The sequence below is a fragment of the Pieris brassicae genome, chromosome 11 (assembly GCF_905147105.1).
Source record: "Pieris brassicae chromosome 11, ilPieBrab1.1, whole genome shotgun sequence".
NCBI classification, from domain to species: Eukaryota; Metazoa; Arthropoda; class Insecta; order Lepidoptera; family Pieridae; genus Pieris; species Pieris brassicae.
Window position 1 is genome coordinate 10,413,924 of NC_059675.1, and position 20,685 is coordinate 10,434,608.

Sequence of the window (20,685 nt, forward strand, 5' to 3'; positions counted from 1 at the left end):
ATTATAGATTGGTCTCTTCATATTCTCGGCCTAAGCAACGCTGAGGAGGTTCGTGCGTCTTAATAAAAAACAATTTAAAATATAAGGAATTTTTTTACCCTAGACCTCTACAATTCTAATATTGTGGCGTTGAAATAAGTAAGTAAAGCTTAATAATAATATGTATTTACCGGACTCCTACTTTAGATGTAACAGCTTTTTTATATAATTACGACCAACTCTTATGTAAGCGGCGTAAGTAAACGCAACAAAAAACTAATGATATGTGAAGACTGGACATATAAGAAATAATTAAAGTTCCCGCGAACTTATATCTTTTCTTCAAAATAATAATTTACAAAATCATGTAAAGCGCCCAACGCGTAAAAACTACTTAGACTTAGTCTTACCAAGTAACATAAATGACACACAATCGGCACTCCACTACTTGGCACTTTCAGACCATGAGACCGCACAATCGCTGTATTTTACACTCAAAGAAAACGAAAATTAAAAAGATACTCCAAAGTACTGGTTTATATACAGACGAGAACTCAACAGGGAGAACACTATTGCATTTATTAGGTGTATATGCAACCTTCTCGGACGTATATAGCTCCCCCACAACAAACGATGCATTCGACAACTTCCATGACACTATAACATTATTTAACAAAGTATGTGTTCCTATCTTAAAAACTAAAACAACATTCAAACCTATCAAAAATTGATTTTTACTAAAGCTCTAAAATTTATAAGAAAAAGAACTTTCTACCTAACATCCATAATACCTATCATTTAAAATGAGGACAATAAAAATCAAAATAAATCTGCATATAATATATACTCTTCTATTTAAAAAAAATCCATAAATCCCATCAGCTTGCTAATGCAGAAAACATAAATTGCGCAAAAAACAAAACTAAAACATGAGACATGCCATTTTATTCAGAAATACGAGCAATTAATATCGATAACAAAACATGAATCACCACATTAAATATGCAACTTATTTAATGACTATTGGTTTTAGAAAAAATTGTTCTATCACCTTGGCGTGCTTTTCCCTAGTCAATTCGTTATGTTATTTTTAGGTATAACACATTGAAAAGTTACAGAACAAGATGGACAGTTTCGTTTTCGACAAAGGGAAACTGTTAACCATGATACAAAATTGGCTGCTTATCATGCAAATGTTTCATATATTATTAGATATGGAATTATATTTTGGGGAAATTCAGTCGAAGGAAATAGGGTATTTAAAGCTCAAAAGAAATGTATGAGATCAATTTGTGAAGCAAATTGTCTTGATAGTGGCGTACCTTCATTTAAGAAGCTCAAAATATTATCTCTTCGCTGTACTTGTATTTTAGAAATATCCTTATTCGTGCACAGAAACATAAATATTTTTAGGTCAAATGTAGAAGTCGAAGTAAGAAGTAGACAGTAGAGAAATTGCCTGTGCCAAAAATCGATCTGGAACTGTTTAGGAAAATACCTTTTGTATGGCAATTAAGGTTTACAATAATTTACCAAAAGAACTAATATATCTTCAGATTAGAGTCTTTAAAAATCGACTTGGTGTATTACTTTTGAAAAAAATATTATTCAATAAAGGATTATTGGCGTGAGACACTGTAGTTGATATAAGTTTAATAAAATTTGATTTGATATGTACGATACAAATAATATAAGAATTTACCAATTCATATGACTAATAATATAAATGTAAAACTCATTTAAAGACACATTTGCGCGCCATTGTGTGTGGCAGAATATGCGAACTTACTATTGTACCAACTTACGCATTTTTATACCACATTCTTGCAATAAATTATTATTTAATAATCCTAGCTGCACTTTCTCTAGTAAAGGTTCTGAAAAATGCAAATAGTTTTATGTAGTCCTCTTAATAATGTGATTTTAATTTTACAGGAGCAATTGTTTTTACAGTACGTATTATATACGTTTCTTAGAAATAATAATATTGTGTTTTATTATAATAACTTTGAAATTGTCCACAAATGTATTTTTCTATTATTGTGTTAATTGCTGGCAATATAATTATTGTAGATGTTTTTGCTACCATTTTTGTATTTTAGTCGTACTATGGCTGTTTTTAATAAATTAGGATACTGTCCAGTGTAAATGCTCGTATTAATAAGATTCTTTTGTCTTGTCTTTGCAACTGATTAAGGGTGTGCTGACTGAAATCTTATACTAGTATTTTCTGCACGCCGGTAAGAGGTTTCATCTAACAGTGGATATACACAGTTGGTTGCAATATTACTAATACTATTGCAGAAGGTAATAACAAATTTTTTGCTTTTCATGTAATATTTTGATTTTCAAATGTGTTCTGTATACGTCAATGGATGTTTTAATGGATTTTTGATATATTCAGTAAAAAGTTTATATCTCTACTGAGACGCTTATATAATTCTATAACTAAACCAGTGATTACTATGCCGAAGAGTGTTAGATTTAAGTTTAACTGTATATTATGATTTTTAATATGCTTAAGTTATGTTAAATTGTACGAATTTGTATATGACGGCGGTGGTAGGTAGTTGGTATAAAAAAGACAGCGACTTCGAGCGCTAGCGGCACGTGCACCTGACGTCATCGCCCCACTACGTTTCGGGTTTATAAAAACCCAAATCGCCGCGTTATCAGCACGCCACTTCGACGAGGCTAAACACCATCCCAACGCACTGGTGCGTAAAAGCATCAATTATTACCCCTTCCCGACAAAAAAAGGCCCGTAGGAGACCCCCGACACATACTTCCGGATGATCCAATTACCGTAGCAACGACAAATTAAAAGCCGCCCACGCGGCCAATAATAATAAAAACAGCCAAATACAGATTAGTGTAAAAACCGGGAAGGACCTTTACTTCGCGCTTCGCTCACTTCAGTGAGCTTCCGTTATGCCCTTCAGGAGACTGACCACCCCGCGACGGCCCAAGCCGAGGTTCGATAGTCACAGGAGACGCCCTTGCGCTAGCCGCGGAATAAAAACGCCATTCAAGCCGAGCTACGCTCGCCAAAACAGCCCGAGCTGAGCTGTCGCTAAAAGCCCATAAGACTAATAGCGAGATTCGAGATTCGAGAAAGTATCGGCACGCATTTCTCTAGTTGTGTCGAGGTGCACGGACCGCAGTCTTAACTGACTGTCACCTCTCTACCTCACTGCTATTATTTTTATTTAATAAATTATTAATAAATTGTATCTCATGGAAACGCTGCTCCATTGTGTCTACCAGATTCTCAAATCCAGATTTTGGTTTTTGTGTATTAGTTCCGTGTTTTTCTTTCTAAAACTTTTATGGTGTTTCCATCAATATCATCATTAGGCTTGGGGCCGCCTTTTTTGTAGTTATCTGTTTGTTGGTAAGACCGCTGCATCTGGTATTTAGGTGTACATCTATTTTACACATTTACTTACATTTTATACAATTACATTTGACGTTTTTTTTATGGATGTGAAATTCGCATATTCACATCCGAGCAACGATTTAGAAAACGACTTATTACATTGGTCACACTTTTACATGATAAGATTGTCTTAATAAGATGTTAGGTCATGCGCATGACACTCGCACGGGTGCGCTTCGACGACTGTGACTTACACAACTCATATCAGACACGATGTTATAAAAAGAACACACAACACAATGTATCAAACTGTAAGTGAATACCTTCTGATATAGTATGATGATACTTACATCGCACCAATAGATATACAGGATTGCTTGTCCCCTTGCCTTCGCTATTAGCTGCCACACAAGTGTAGTCTCCAGCCGCGCTCCGCGTTACGCTTTGCAGTACCAGGCTTTGGGAGCTCAGAATTATACCCGCAGAGTCATTGTGGAATATTTCGTTATACTAAAGAATAGAAAACTAATTAGAAATATAATTTCAGTAAATAAGTTGGCCCTAGTCACAAGACGCGAAGTCGTTAATATTTTTTTTCCTACGAATATATGCGCACTATGCGATACTTCTCTACACCGCGAGAAATTTGGCCAATTTAATTGCCTATAAATATAGCAGTTTTTGATGAAAGATTTTATAATATTTCTTAAAGTATTTTACTTGTACATAGAGAAAACTAACAAAATAAATTCATATGAGAAGTTAAAGTATTTGTAATATATTTTACTGAATAAACTCTTGATACTAATTTATACCTTTTATAAATTGATACTTACACCGTGATACCAAACTAGTCTGTGTGACTTTGGGTTTGCTTTGACAGTGCATTCGAAGTATACATCAGCGCCTTCTTTTATTTCGTCTGGATTCAAATTTGATCCCATCTTCAAATCTACAATAGGTACATCTAGACAAACAAGAACGTTGTTAACAATACAATGAAAAATAATGTTAATATCTGATCACTTTAATTATTCTAAAATTAATTTTTGAAATAATATAATAAAATTATTTGCTAGAAGATGGATAGAATTTTTATCAAGAAAATCTAAATCACGTTTATTAAAATATATTTAAACTAAGTTCTAGAGAGATATGAATGATAATATATACTTCAGTTAGTGTTAAACCACTGAATTATTATTTAAGATTAAATAAAGATCCATTTCGCATTCCATATTTGGAAAGGATTCGCTTCTATAAAAGTCGTCCTTATAAAAATTCACCAAGTTAATTGATATTCTTCAGACCGCAATCCTTTTGGACTTAAAATTAAGGTCAGTTTTAAAGGACATGGCCCGCTAAATGAGACGGTGACATTGAGTCTCAATCTTTGGAGCCAGCAGCGGCGAAATTACCTTTGGAAACAGTGCGTAAATCCATAAATTTGTGACCAAACACATTAAAGGCCTGTATAAATGCCAAATGTGACCAGACCTCTTAGAATAGAATATTTTTTTTAATAATAATAAATACATACGTATAAATTTAAATAATATTACATTTCTTAATTTACTTCAAATGCATTTTCCTTCGTAACAGAACTTATGGCTGGACTAGGTATATTCCTCTCAATTAATATTGTTAACGTAGAAGTTAAGATTTTAATCGGAAGTACGACAGCATAATATTAATTAATGAAAGTATGGTTTTAGACAGCTATTGAAGGTACCACAAATTAAGAGTGCAACCTGATACTTGATACATGAGGCGATTGATATTAAACTTGTTGGTTCCGTTCTTAACGATTCAATTAATGAAACGACAAAATGGTTTCTTAAAGAGCGCAATAAACGGGAATAAGGTCCTAAAAGTTCTTTGAAAATCATAACTTAACAAAATTAATCCTGACTAAAATATTTACAAGTGAGGCTATATAGTCTTTGACATAAATTTTACATCCTCAATAGTATTTTATGTTCAAATTCCGTGAAAATGATACAGTAGCTGACTCTATCAAAAAGACGTGAGAACGAGGAGAATATACATTAATAACTAACAATATTGTATAGGATTGATCGTTTACCGGCATTTTTTATGGAGCAAGTTAAATTTAATCCATTCATTTGTTTTTTATTTATATTTTAAAAATAACTTACAGTGCACGTTAAGCCTCCATTTGTCTTCAATAGCTGAGTCTGGGATGTGTTTGTTCTCCGCGCGGCAAGTCAAGTACTTCCCATCGTCTTCAACACTCGGTACTAAACTGAGCACGCTTAGTGTCTCATTGTTCTCAGAGAACTAGAATATTAAAAAGTTTACCTTAACATTTTTATACAAAAAACACATTTCTAGACGGCATATTTTCCTCACGATGTCCGGAGTCCAAAGCCGGAGTTCGAACTTAAGACCTCATGTATGAGAGTAAATATAAAATATAAGATGGAATTAGTATTGGTAGACGTAGCAAAATGTTATCGTTTAAGATTTGATATTTATTTTCAAGTAATACAATGTTTAGAATAAAAATATTCACATATTCAATTCACGATATCAAAATTATATTTATTATTTTCGTCTTGTAAAGCATTTACTCTCGACAATGATTCAGTTTGAAATAAAGAAAAATATCATGTCTTCAAGAAATAACCCATTGTGCACTAGAAGAGTTCTTAAGGTTAAGGTAAGAGTTATAAAGCCGAAGTTAAATTAATTTAGATCCTGATCCGATGATATTAAAAAGATTCTTAATGAAAAGGGTGTTTAGGTTTTTTTTGTTTAAATTCCTACAGACGATATTCGCATTGAATTTAATTACATGCTAGGCAGTTAGAAGTTACAGATAAGTTAGTAAAAATAAATTGTTCAAAACAACACTTCATTTCATAGTATAAATTCTTCCTGGATTTTGTGAGTGATATCCAGTAATGCAACATTATAAAATCAAAACATGATTTTTTACTGCGAGCATTAGTTTGATTCAACAAGACGGAATATATAATTAACATAGAATTGTTTCTATACTTTCAATATGACCGTCGTATAATAATATAGAACAAATAATGTTAAATACGAGGATAAGGAAAGGATCTATTAATTAAAAGACAAAGGACATAGACAAAGGCTCACATTTTTCGCCATCCGCTTGAGTTGTCTATTGTTCTTCCACCAGGATACTGACGCGTCGGGCCGCGAACCAGTCGTCTTGCATTCTATTTCGTATCTTTTGTCGGCGGACACTTGTTTTTCTTTGTTTAATATGTTTACTGTTATTGGTTTCACTGTGGAATTGAAAATGAAGTTTTTGACAGATTAAACAATATATTCATAATTTTAGTTATATCGAATTTGGTTTAACAATCAACCTTTTGTCCTCTGAAGACATATGTAGGTGCAAAAGTAAGACAGGCACATGCCTTAACATGTTTGTGTATTAAATATACTTAAACAATTATCAATGAGGATGCCATTAAATGGGCATTACAATGAAGTGCACACGCTAATACGGTAAAAACAATGTGTATTGTTCGTTGCGGGTATAACATGTAAATCTAAATGAATCTAACTTTAAACTAACCTTTTATACATAATATTATGACTAGCACAAGGAACTTGTGTGGATGTGTGTGTTTACTTTAACCAGCCAGAATAATAATTCACAGAAATTCGAATTCTTGCGCAACATTTATCTATTTTACATTATATGTGGTCTTGTGACTATTTCATTTGTGTATTTGTTTTTTTGTAACGTAATTGATATGTTCGACCACCACGGTGCTTATTGATACTTTAAATGTAAACAAAGTGTGGTCGACGATATAATTATGATCAGTTAATTCGGTGAAATTAGGTCACAGTCAGGTCAACTTACAATTAATGTCTAATATTAAAACTTTGGTCTCCGGTGGCGCCAAATTAGTATTAGAAGCCTGGCACACTAGCCTCGAATTCAGATGTTGTCTTCCTACATTGGGGAATGTCAGGGTGTTGACAGTAATACCGTCGGATCGCTCGTCACATGAGTCATCGATCACCACGTTCTCAAGGTACCATGTAACTTGCGGTCTTGGTCGGCCTGGTGAAAAGTACAATCTTATATACGGGTGCCTACTAATTTATCTAATATTATTTTGATATGTGAATTACTAAGTATTCAACCTCGTGCACTTTCGTTTGTGAACTTTATTTTGTGGTTAGTATACTATAAGAAAACTATTCTAAATTCAAATTTGTCTTAAATATATTTTTTCCCCTCAAGAAATTTTAAAATATTTTTTAAAGTTATCTTTTCGTTTCCGAAATTGCCTACATTCAATTGTGAGCCTGAAAACATTAAGCAACAAATTTTACGAGAGCTCAAAATTGCGATCACTTTTCATGTGTGAAACTAAATAAGATACACAACCCTTCTTTATCTATTAATAACATTAACGAAACAATGACGCAGTTAAAATCTATCTCACACCATAGACCAGGATTTTAAAACAAAATTATAATTCTTTTATTTTTATTAAAACTGTGAAAAAAAGTGGGCGGATGGAAGCCTCATTTCAAAATGCACCAATTAAGCTATATCACGCCTCCACAATGTATAATTAAGCCGCCTATTCATCGTTTTAATGTTACTTAATATAACAATAACATAATAGCTATATGGTTTATATTTTAAACAATAGACAAAACTTTAATGATGCCCAAAACAGGACTTGCCTAAATTCGAGATATATAATCATTTGGCCATTATGATGACACAATTAACTTTAATTATACATAGTTATACTTTATTGTAACCTTATGTGTAAATTAAGAAATAAAACGGCAATTTGTATATAGTATTTACATAGTTAGTTATTTCGATTAATAATAATTTGGAGATGAAGCATTTATGGTTCTGACTAAATTAAGACTATATGAAAAATCACAAAATCTTTTATTTTGTCATTTTTCTTTGTAAGCCGAATTAGTAATATTTTAAGTAATTTCTTAGACATTTATATATATATTGTTATTAGAGCTTTATTAATGAATCCTTACAACAATTGGTTACTTTACATTTCTTAATATGTGTATTCTAAATTCTAAAACTTTGAGTTAGTTTTTTTTTGTGTCCTCCTCCAAATATTTCTATTTCTCTTTGACTTGAGCAACATTCATTCAGTTTAAACCCGCTAGTTCTTTAACGTAATTTGTCCATTTTTTTGCCTTTCATCTTTTTTCAGTAGATCATGTCCATGGTGTTGTTTCGAGTGTCCATATTTTATTCCGCGCTCTAGAAATATGAACTTCCCATTTCCATTTGAGCCTCCGAGCGAGCACAAGTGCACCTTTTAGTTTTGTTTTGTTACGAATGTCAACATATCGTGTTTTGTTTATTCTTATCAACTTTAAGATGCTTTTTTGATGTAAACCCACGTTTGACTTGCGTTTGAATATGTTATATCTTCTTCTGTTAAAGACTGTTGTTTCCTTTAAGAATTTTCTTGTAGGTCAGTACTTCCTCTAAGTCGCATTTATTTTCCTATCTACTTCGTTTTTACTGCTGTTCGTGCCGAATGATACTTGTTTTAATATATACATGGTGGTTAACATTCTATAGATTTACTGTCTACTATGATTTTCTGGCTCCGACTATTGGATAAAATTCTTGTGTTCTTGTGTAGCCAAACGTTTTAACTGTCCTTGTCTTTGAAGCATTTTTATAGTTTTGTAGCGGTGGCTATGTCATCCGCAAATCTAAATTTAGATGTTTGGTTCGTAACAAGAGGCCGCTATTATTCCATTCTATAACTGTGAATACATCTTCGAGAACTGCTATGAATAATTTTGGCGTAAGTGGGTCACCCTGTCTTTCAATTCAAATTTCTCGGCCTTTGTTCTACTAACACCATTGCTGTATAAGCTCTGTAATATATTTATTTATTTTTAATTAACTTTATTCATATAGTTAAACAAGTACACTCATGAACGTCAGAAAAGGAAGGAAATTAATTGTACATTTACATTTACTACAAGTTCGCAAGTCAAAGGCGTAAAGCGGGCAAGAATAACTGGCAATAAGCTTTCCGCCACTCTTTTTAATAGCTATGTTTCTCCTGCAGATTGGCCTGTAGTTCTCAATGTTTAATGGGTTGCATTTCTTGTACAGCAATAATATATTTAATTGGCGCCATTGTTTGGGCACTTCTTCTATTCTATTCTATTTCGATTTTTAAAAGTATTGTCAGATATGTGACCAGGATAGGTGCTCCAACCTTTACGGCTTCTTTATTTATGTTATTTGGCCCTGAGCATTTTCCTGACTTTAGGGTTTTTATGACGTGATGCAATATTTGGCCTTTACTTATAGGTATGACCGTTGTATCTACGAGTAAATCTATATGTTCTTGATTGGTTGTTCTACGACATGCATTGTGTTTATCTATTTATTGTGTTGTCATGTGGTTTTTAATAAAGTGCTTGATAAAAATTGGTTGCAAATTCAAGAATATCCTATTTATGGCTTTCTTCTGACCGTTTCCGAGGCTCTGAATCCAAGTTTTGTTTGTAAGAATTAACGTGGTTAACAAAATACTCCCCGTTATCGTTGTATTTTCATTGTTATCTTTTTTAGTTGCTAGATTCTCCAGGAACGTCAGGAACGTTGAATTTGCTCTAGTATGAAATATATTATAGGTTTCGTTTATTTTTTTGGGAACCGATAGGTCATAACTGTTGCTGCTGTTTATTTTTAGATGGTGATTTGGATTGTGTCATTTTATTTTAGAGTCTGTCAATCACTTCTCCTTTACTATCAGCTTATCAAACCCTATAAAAGCGATTTTTCACTTTTCTCTTCTTGTTCTTACTTTTGCTTTCGATATATACCTGTTATTAAACGTGGAGTTAAGGGTAGTATCATGTTTATATTCGAGTTTTGTAAAATAGATTACATTAGATTAAAAAAACCTTATAAATGTCTGTATTATCTCTGGTCACGGTGGTCTCGTGGGAGCGTCGTTTCCATTGAAACAAACTTGATCTGACAAAGATTGAAAAGGTAATTTATGGTGTTAAAAACCGCCTTTAAGAAGACCGTAATCGGCATATTACAAAATATTAATATTATTATTTGTTTATCGAATAAAGCCTAAAGGTATCAAAGAGTGGAAGGTTATCCGATTTCCTTTTAGAATTTGTAGTTTGAGGTTTTTTTCCCGTTCTTTATGTATGTATTGCCTCATTGAAATAAACCAATAAGGTATAAGATTATAAATACATGTTCCTAATAATCTGAGTTGTGTTATTTATAAACGCACGTATAAAAGGTAATTTGGTTACTTTTGTCTTAAATATGTCAATAATGATAAGGACTTAACATTCAATTTCTCTTTTAGGCTTCTGGTATACATCAAGAGTAATTGAACGTAATAAATTATGGCTAAATCTTATAAAAGTAGTTAAATATCGAATAAAAGTTCCCAATCAAAAAGTGGAATTCAATTTTAATAACAACTATTAACAAGCTTTATCAATCAAATATCGTAAACGCATCGCAATACAAAACGAAAATAATTGTCAGGTGCAATTCCCGGGCAATCAATAATGTTGATTTTAAAATGCAAGTAGATGACTGTCATGTACATGTACTAATTAGTAAATCTTTACCTCCGTCAACTTCGCAGATCAATAAAACATTGGATCCTTCGTTATAGGGCTCCACGAGTTTGGTCCTATCTCTTCTCTTTACGTCGTATATTGCTGGACGGCTCGGAGGTACTATAATTGTAATATTTGAGATATTATTGTAAATATTTTTGTTAGTAGCCCACAGTTAAATTTTTTCTTTTAAATTTTAGTTTTTTTATCTTACTGACTTGACAAATATGGTAACTAAAGCTACGTTTCTTTCAATGTCTCTAATACTATGTAAACGAAATTTTATTGAATCGTAAATGATATATTATAATATTGTATTGTAAATGAAACAATTTATGAAAAAAAGAGTAATTGGTAAATTATTAAATTAAAAAAATATCTTATTTTAAGGTACACATAAAATAATAATACAGATACTTACTTATAACAGTGAAATTAATTTTAAGGTTTCTAGTAGGAGAGTTTTGGAAATCTACTCGGCATCTATACACTCCAGCATCCATCGCAATTACATTGTCAACCATGAGTACAGCTGGTGTTGCTCCCCCGCGGAAATACGCTCGATTTCCGAACACCAGTGGAGAAGACCAGAGCTTCGGTTGGTTGTAGGACCGTCCTCGGATGTCAAAACTATAAATATAAAGGTATGAGTGTCGTACGCTTGGCGAAAGTACACATAGATAATGACTGCTATTTATGTTGAACAAACTATTAATATACACAAAAAGTAAAATATATGCATACATATTTTTTATATATAATATTCTATGGTTATAACTCGAATACGAAAATATGATTTTTTCTCACCTATACAACGGTTCTCCATCCGACTCCTTGAACCATAGTACCATAACAACCGCATCGTCCGAGTGTAGAGGCTGTATATCACAAGGAAGTGAAGCTTTTTTACCCAGCACTCCCTGGACGTCTAAAGTTGGCACTGAAACACATTTAACATTGTCAGAAAGTACTATTTAGAAAGTATACGAATTAATTTGCATTCCATAAATGTCTGTGAAATTTTAAGCTTTATTCAGACTAAATATTGAAAAATTTAATTTTAATTTTTTACGGCTATTTACGCGTGCATTTGTTTTTCGAAAATAATGTTTCTTTTCATTTTCTCGTATGAATTTAATTATTTGCGTCACTCTATTTATAAAATGGAATAAATAAAATATAGCGTTATTTACGAGTACGTACCGTGACACCAGTGGGGTACTAGTATTCTATTCGAAATGGCCACCTTTGAATTTTATACAGGCCTTTTATCTGTTTGGCTACGAATCTATTACGAAATTTTGCCACTGATTGTTTAAAATATGTTTTTAATAAACTAAATGTTCCCGTGTCGCTTAGACGAGGCCATTTCCTCTACAACTGACCATAATTTGATAACTAAAGATTTAAGGTCTGCACTAGAAGAGGGTGACCTCTGGGCCAATGTACCGGACTTTATAAGAGTATCAGCTCTTATAAAGTCCGGTACATTGGTTTCAAACCAGGTTGGTTGTTTAGTACGTGCCTTGCGACCAGGTGCAGAATTCTGCAGAAAAGTCCACGGTATAGTTTTAAATTTTTTATTGCTGATGGGTTTCATAAGATGATCCAAGACTGTATCTTGATAAACTTTGGCTGAAGTTTTCACTCCTTTTTCACTAAAATGTAGATTTGTGACTCCTTGATATGACACTTTATCTTGACACCTCATCTTTATCATTTTGCTTATTGTAGTGTTCTTAAATCGTCAAATTTTTTTCATCGGTAAATCTCTGTCTGTATAAAAATCTGTATTGCGACAGAAGGCCTTTTGGTAGACCCACTCTCTCTTCATTTGTAAAGATTGATTTAGGGCATGTCCTGTATGTAGTTCTAACTGCACCCGGCTGCCCTGATCTTTTTTGGTCTTCCAAATTGTCAAACGAAAATGAAAACGAAATAATATGTGAAATCGCCCAAAATTGAAACAAGTTTTTAAAATAATATAAAAATAATTAATAAGTTGAAAAAAAATATGTAAACAGTATTTATGGACTGACTAGTTATTTTTAAAATTGAAAATAGGAAATACATTTATTTGAATAAATAACCCTAACTATTCAATTTATATTGAAGGGTTTTAACTCAGTATTTGTGCAATTGTGAAATTCTAATACCAAGTTCTTAAAACATGGATTGAATGAGTACCTACCTCTAGAAGAATTATTTGATTATAAAATTATATAAAAAATAGTACATAAAAACACATAGTATAAACAAAAACAAATTACTCACATTAATTTTTAATGCATAGAAACTGGAGTAAGCATACGACTTTTTCGATATCTATTTGTATAATTTATTTATTTTATGTTGTATAATATATAATATATATAATTTCTTGCTGGTTTTTTTAAAAAACTCGCTGGTAAAGCTAGTAAAATTTGCTTTAAAATAACGTTAAACCGTTGATACAAAGTAATCATTTTCGAAATTCGATTCTATTTAATTTAAAAATATACTTATGTAATTCTAACATTGACATTTAGAAGACAGCAATTCTATTCATTTTAAACCTACGATTTTATTTTATTTCTTTTGTAAAACTATTACGCCAAAGAAATGATAAATTGCTTTATTTGAATAGAAATACGCCAAACTTAGGTTTGAGTTTGTTATTCTATAAATATTATGGCTAAAAATGACTACATATTTATATTTACGTTAATTATAATTAGGAAATCATAAGTTTGGCTATAAGTTTGAGGTGAGCGTTTTTGTAACCTGGAGCATGCGACGGTGACATCTCGGAGTTGATTTCTGGTCGCAGCGAAAAATAATAATAAAATTTGAAATGTTAAATCTATATCTCCAGTGCGTTTTCAAGATCCGACATAGAATAACGTGTACGTAAATACTGCATTTGCTCTTGGTAAAGAAAAGTATCGTAACGAAACCTGTATGTCTTTAACCCAAATATACTATATCATAAGGCAGATAAAGAGCTTATACATGAGAAAGGATATCAGACGGTATTATTATTTATTAATAAAAACAAAGAAATGCGGTAAGGAGATGAAATATATTCGTCTAAAGTTAGTAGTCTATAAAGCACAATTTATGAAAGCCTAAGAGCATTTCTCGCTAGTTCTGAAAAGCTCAAGTTTAAACCCATGTCGAGCTTACTGCAGCCGTCTGACAAATATAGCACTGTAACAGGGATTCGAGTAATACGACAATGAAACGATATCTCTTAGACTCATAAAGACAACATCTTATTTATCTCTATATTAATGAACAATCAATATAGGGCTATAACTGGTGTGAATCAATATAAGAATTGAAAGCTTAAGTAAATTAATAAAATCGAAATAGGATTTAATGAAATAAGTTTTGTGTAAGACATCTTGAAGACGTTAATCCTATTAAAAAGCTGAAAGGTACGTATTTTAATGTGTTTTATTATTTGTTCAAGTTTTTTTATTGCCTTTCTTTACCTTTAACAAAAATTCATTAATGTACATTTGGAATACACGCAGTAAGCCTAACAATACGCCAGATTTCGTTTAAGGTCGATTTTGTTTCAGTGACAGATCTGACAAACTGAAGTTTACGAATTTTCGACTTACGTCCAAATAAACGTCGGAGGTATTTAATTTTGTTTTTATATCGCACGAGAATTTTAAAAGTCTTATATTATCCCAATTTCTCGGCAACTAGCTTTATGGTTACGATTAAATTATCGTGGCAGTAAAACCTAGTTCACAAGAAACATAGGAGTGTCTTGAGTAACAGCAGGTATATTAGCAATCAAACGAGAGACGAGGTCATAACTTTCTTCATACTAAATAAGTCACGGATGTACATAAATGTGATGCAATGAATATTTATTTCAAATCTACTTAAATTACAGCCTTAAGTTTATAATCCATTGCATATAGTTTTGAAATAACGAGTGAGTATAATTGTATTGAAATGAAACCAGTCGATACACATCAATAATCCTCACAAAAAATAATATTTACTTAAACTGACTTAAATTAAAAAAAATATCGAGTTTCTTTCCAAATAAACTATATAGAGTAATTAAATTATATACCATTACAATAATATAATTTTAAAATTGAATCCAATTATTATTAAGAAAACCTAAACGAAGACATCTTATTTATAGTGTACCTCTACATCAAACTAGTTTTTATTCACGTGAATGGAGCCCGGACACGCCAATAGGGTGTGCACTTAATGTCTGACATAATGTTTGTTGATAGTAAAACGGTAGTTCGGGATATAACGGCGTTCAGGCGGGCACGAAAGCTTGTTAGCTTGTTTGTTTGGGTAATAGGAAGCTTTGATAGATAAACATGTTTTCCGTTACGGGACAGATGCATTTTCAAACTCTTTTAATTATATATGTATTATAAATGGCGGCGCCTTTATAAAACTTATTTTGGTTCAATGGAGGTGATCTCTAATTAGTTGCGTATTTTTTATGTATAACACATATCTTCTTCATCAATAGGCCAAATTTAATGATTGAGGTTTGAGGTGGATAGGACCAGATGATGATTAAGAATTGAACGGCAACTAGCATTTCAGCACTAGGTAAACATGCGCACCTCACAACCTGCTGATTTGACAAATGTACAGTATTTTAGGTCGTTAATATACATATTTCAGTGTAGTGGGTAACGTTTCTATTAGGAACATAAAGTATGTAAATCTTCGTTAAATTTAATCAGTGACATTAAATTAATTACCAAATGTCTTTAATGTAAACTTTATAAAAAATTTCTTCAGGTAGTAGTGGCGTTCACGAATCATTAATGTAATCTATACTAATATAATATAAAGGTAAATAATTTGTTTGGTTCAACGCGCTAATCTTAGTAACTACGGGATTAAATTGAAAATTTCTTTCTGCGTCGGTTAGTCAAAGGAAAGGTTAAGTTATAACATCATGATACAACCAAATTCAAGCGGGTAATACACAGGTAGTATAATCTTCGCGGTACCGATGTTTCATAAGGATGCGGTCCATCTTGTATATAACCATATTTTTATAATTACGTTACAATTATACAATGATTTTCATATTCACAATTTCAATATCAATAAGTAATACATTTCTGATCGTAGTCTTATAGCTCTCAAAATTCAGATATGAGTGTTTATTCTTTGTGTTTGTCCAGTAATTTTGGTCAAACAGAAAATTCAAGAGTAACTTAACCACTATCAATCAGGTCAACAAACAATTCATAGTCTTGACATACATTTCTTTAAATTGTTCGTTCTAATGTCACATTTCCGCTCTTTCGTTCTAAGATGAAAAGTAAAAATAATACGTAAATCTTTTGGAGTTTTGTATATCGAGTACGATACCGTAGCACGGGCAAATACCCTCGGTAAGTATAAATTCAAATTTGTTTTATGATTTATGTGAAGATTATTATAATTCAAAACTAACAGAGAATATTTGAGACTGTCGAACATCGACAGAAACTACACTATCTATATTAAAATGTGTATTAATATCATAGCTATACTAGCATCACATGGAACACTAGCTGACACTGCAACTACATATTTTTAAACCCGACTGCTTTTGATGAAATATGCCTTAAATATGCAAAGCGTCGCAAAACGTTGTAAAACGAGTCAATATAAATTGTGTTAAATAAACACGTCAAGTAAACGAGTTAATATTCTTGAAATGGGACTGTACTGTTTTTCTTGTAGCTTTAATAAATTATCAAATGCTCATATAATAAAACCGACTGACAGACTAAAAATATTGAAAACGATTGATCTGTTACGTAATTATTTACGTCACAACAAATATTAATGAATCGCGGTGAGAATTTGACAGTCACATCTTAATACAAATTAGTGTGTGTGTGTGTGTACTCACTATGAGTAATGCGTATTTTTAGACATGTCGTTGTCCAAAAAAAAAATACAGAAGGTTGTGATTGGTAAAGTGAAGAGCGTCAAGTCTTGACGCCCAATCACTGGACCGATGTCCACTGATTGGGCGTCAGTTTTAACTAACTTTAACTAATGCCAAGCCTTGTCAAAGTTAGGCGGTAGAACAGCGCCATTAAACAGCAATTTGTATTACTTTATTCGTAATAATATAACGTGGGTATTTAAAATGTCATTGCCATAAATGTACTAACAATAATTTAGTCTAGAAACACTTACAGGCACGTACATCTACGTTTCCAAATTACTATTTTTTAACTCGCTCAATATTCTCCCAGGGTTCGCTTCAAACATTTTTTCGAGAGTTACCTCATTTCCCAGAAGGGCAAATCAGTCAAATTGCTAAGGTGCTTCTTCGGTCTCCGACATCGTTGATCTAAAAGTAATTTTACTGTTCACGGGTTACGATCGTGTTCTCTTGAGTCACAAAGATACACAAGCAATTACAATGTTAATAGTCTTGAATCTCATATTAATATATAAGTTTTCGAAAGTTGACAACTCGTTAAGTCGTTTTTTTTGCAATTACCTTGACACTCAATTTATTGAAATTCCACTGTATATGTTTTTTTAAATCCTTTTAATAAATTTTTGATGTTACGTACAAAATGGATTTGATAGACGAAAACATATATTTGAATATAAGATATGCAAAGTTCTCATTTGCGTGACCGCATGTATCCGCCGTTCTATGCTTGTCGCGCTGCGGTACACCGCTGCGAGCGCGGACTTTATTGTTGAAAACGATAGATATAAGCTGAACATTAATGACAGGTCATGATATGATTGTTAATAAATACTAAAACGTAGACGTCATTCGCTATTACAATTATGCAAAGCACATCCTTACAGAAATAAAAGCTTCCGATTTAATTTCCAATAATAATTTCAAAGAATTTTCATATCAAACAGCTTCCTATATTTAGACAATAGTTTATAGAATGTAACCAACCTTGCAGCATGCCTAGCATGCCTTACAGCTCGGTATTAGTTTCAATTTCTTGCAAAACAAGAATTGTTTTGGGTCGGTAAGCTAGCTGGCGAATTGAAAGTGAACGGACGTAAAAATATATGCCAGCTCACATGACGGACTTATGAAACAACATAATGTTACTTTCCATAATCAATCACAATAATTGACATGATATTAAAGGGTTTACGAGTCAGAGTATAAAACTAAGTTGACAGTCCCTCGCGTGACCTTTAGTGGACCTAAACTTGTCGTTACTAATTTAAATCTCTCCCTAAATACTTTGGTTAATTAACACAATTTGTTATCTAAGTTTCTTCCTCATTTTACTTCAACTGTAGGATTTATTTTAAGGAACTGGGTCGACAAATTTTCAAAACCTTTTTAAGGTAGATTAGAATTAGATATTTATTATTTTCGAATATTATTTTATATTTAGATGTTAAAGTCTACCGTGAAACGGATCGATTTTTCTTTCGGTGGCGTAGAACGGCGCATGGGGAAATCAGACTCAAGAAGAATATTAAGCCCCTTTGAGATTTACTTATTAAGAAGTCATTGAAAAAAGAAGTTAGTTTATATTAAAGTACTAGTTAGTGCCCGCGACCTTATCTGCTTAAACGTCAGCTGTATTACGCATTGTTGTTAGAAAAATAATAGTTTTGAAACAGCTTACAAAGGTAATTAAGTAATTTGAACATGTATCATTTTTTTTAATTTAGGGATTGGTGGTCACCACTGAGCCTAGAATTTAAGACGTGTTTAGTTGAATTTTCTTTAAATTGAGAACAATTTTCCTAAAATATTTTAATGACACAGGTGCCTATTTTTGTTACAGCTCTGAACTAATTTTAATCTATTTGTCAAAAGAAAGTCTCAATAAGCTGTAGTCTAATTTATATTAATTGTTAATATTTTTATGTCTAAAGTTCATTCGCATCGTTTCATTTTTAATCATATTTCAATTAAATAATTAAGATATAACGTATTCCCGGTCCGGGGACAAGCAAGTGTACATACTCATAGAATTCATAATAAAGGTATCATTAATTTCAAAGGGATTGTATAATACGCCTCGCATCACATTATGTTTTAATGGCGTCACTCGGCTTTAGTAATATAATGGCAACTACAAGATCTGTATCGGATTAATTGCAGGCACTATCTGCTTGGAATATGTTAATCTCGTTATTAATGGAAAGTGTTTTATCGGATGGGGTTTAGATAAACCAATTATACGCAGTCCCGTCACCCTGTAATAGAACTAAGATGGTAAGACATATTTTGACGTCTGTTTTAACGATCATTTTTCATAGGCGCATAACATGTGTCATCAATTTGGTCTAATAAGGATTTACAGAGAAGCGTTAAGTTTGACCCTCCTATCTGTAACCCAATACGTTTTTGACATCTCCAGGACTACATTTCGAATCTGTATCTCATCCTAAGACTGGTTTCCTCAATGACTGGCAATGACTTTATTTGATTCGCACATAAGTAGATATATAATTCTTATTTGCAGGCGGGGTAAGTACGCACTCCCTGTTTTTTTTTGTATGTGCTTCTTCGAGAACCAGCTCCGGCGCCATTTATAAGTTTTAACACACTTAATTGTATGAGGTATCAACCTAATATACGAGACTCTCAGTAGCACTAAAACTAATTGTAAAGTATACATAGGATTTAGTTAATAAACTATGTAATCATCTTATCGGGCTCAGGTGAATCGTGAATAATCAGAAATGGACGCGTTGCCTCCAACCGCCTAAGTACATAATGAAGTTACCGCACCACAAACAATGTTGTACCTTATGACGTACAGCTAAAACGCAAATTCAACTGATAATGATTTGATTATCTGGGTAAAGACATCAATTTTTGATTTTACGCATATAGTATTCTCTACACCAGTGCATATTATTCTCAACAAACAATCGATACTGCCACAAAAAAGGAAGGTATCGTAAAGGTAGAGAAGATAAAGAAAACTTTGTGGAAACCGGCATGATCCCAAAATTAAGCCTGGTTCTGATTGTTTTCAGGCTAATCTACTTGCCTTAAAAAATTATCGGACAGATGGAAAAAAAACCCTTATAAAGCATCACCCATCACCATGTTTACCGCCTTACGCACGTAGGTGTACAATAGTCGTTGGTCAACTAGATCGATAGCTTCAGGTGAAAAAGTCACTGTGATCAGTTTGGTCCTAAGTTAACAGAGCGTCGTAGGACAGCTTAATTCATGGCTCATATTAATTTCTTTAAAATCTTAACTGAATATCAATACAAATTTTTGATGCATATGATATATCTACTTTTGTTTGAAGTAATCAATTTATACGATTATATCCCTAACTTTGTTTAATGGTGAACTATTATGATCCGAATCCGATCCTAGCGTAACTACTATAGTTTTATATCGGCCATGTAAACTGATTACTTAAAAAATCATGTTAAATAATTTGGTATTTATTTACAAAAGTTATTGAAGTTCAAATTAATGCAAATCTATTATATCACATATAAAATAAAGTAATAAAATTATTGTTATTTCTCAACACACGAGGTCCAGTCGTTCCTCTTTTGTTGCCGAAAGCATTATCCCGCGCAGTTGCTGACTCAGCATGTCGCTTAAGAAATGTCTCTATAATAATGTCAAAACCCAAGTTTCGCGATAATGGTATCGCGTAACTGTCGCTTCTGATGTTTAAGCTTTAGACATATATTATAACAGACAATATTTATTATATTACAAAGAA

The 20,685-nt window shown here is 32.3% G+C and overlaps 1 protein-coding gene across 2 annotated transcripts in view; it reads right to left on the reverse strand.

The window, feature by feature from the left end:
* LOC123716207 (hemicentin-1-like) overlaps positions 1 to 20,685 on the reverse strand; it is an 81,844-nt gene that overhangs the window by 8,824 nt on the left and 52,335 nt on the right. For both annotated transcript variants that reach the window (XM_045671834.1, XM_045671833.1), the window contains exons 2-9: positions 11,801 to 11,933; positions 11,415 to 11,623; positions 11,003 to 11,113; positions 7,230 to 7,433; positions 6,488 to 6,639; positions 5,518 to 5,659; positions 4,195 to 4,325; positions 3,709 to 3,868 (exon numbers count right to left, since the gene is read on the reverse strand). In XM_045671834.1, coding sequence (XP_045527790.1) covers positions 3,709 to 3,868; positions 4,195 to 4,325; positions 5,518 to 5,659; positions 6,488 to 6,639; positions 7,230 to 7,433; positions 11,003 to 11,113; positions 11,415 to 11,623; positions 11,801 to 11,933 — 1,242 coding nt within the window. The remainder of the gene's footprint in view (positions 1 to 3,708; positions 3,869 to 4,194; positions 4,326 to 5,517; positions 5,660 to 6,487; positions 6,640 to 7,229; positions 7,434 to 11,002; positions 11,114 to 11,414; positions 11,624 to 11,800; positions 11,934 to 20,685) is intronic.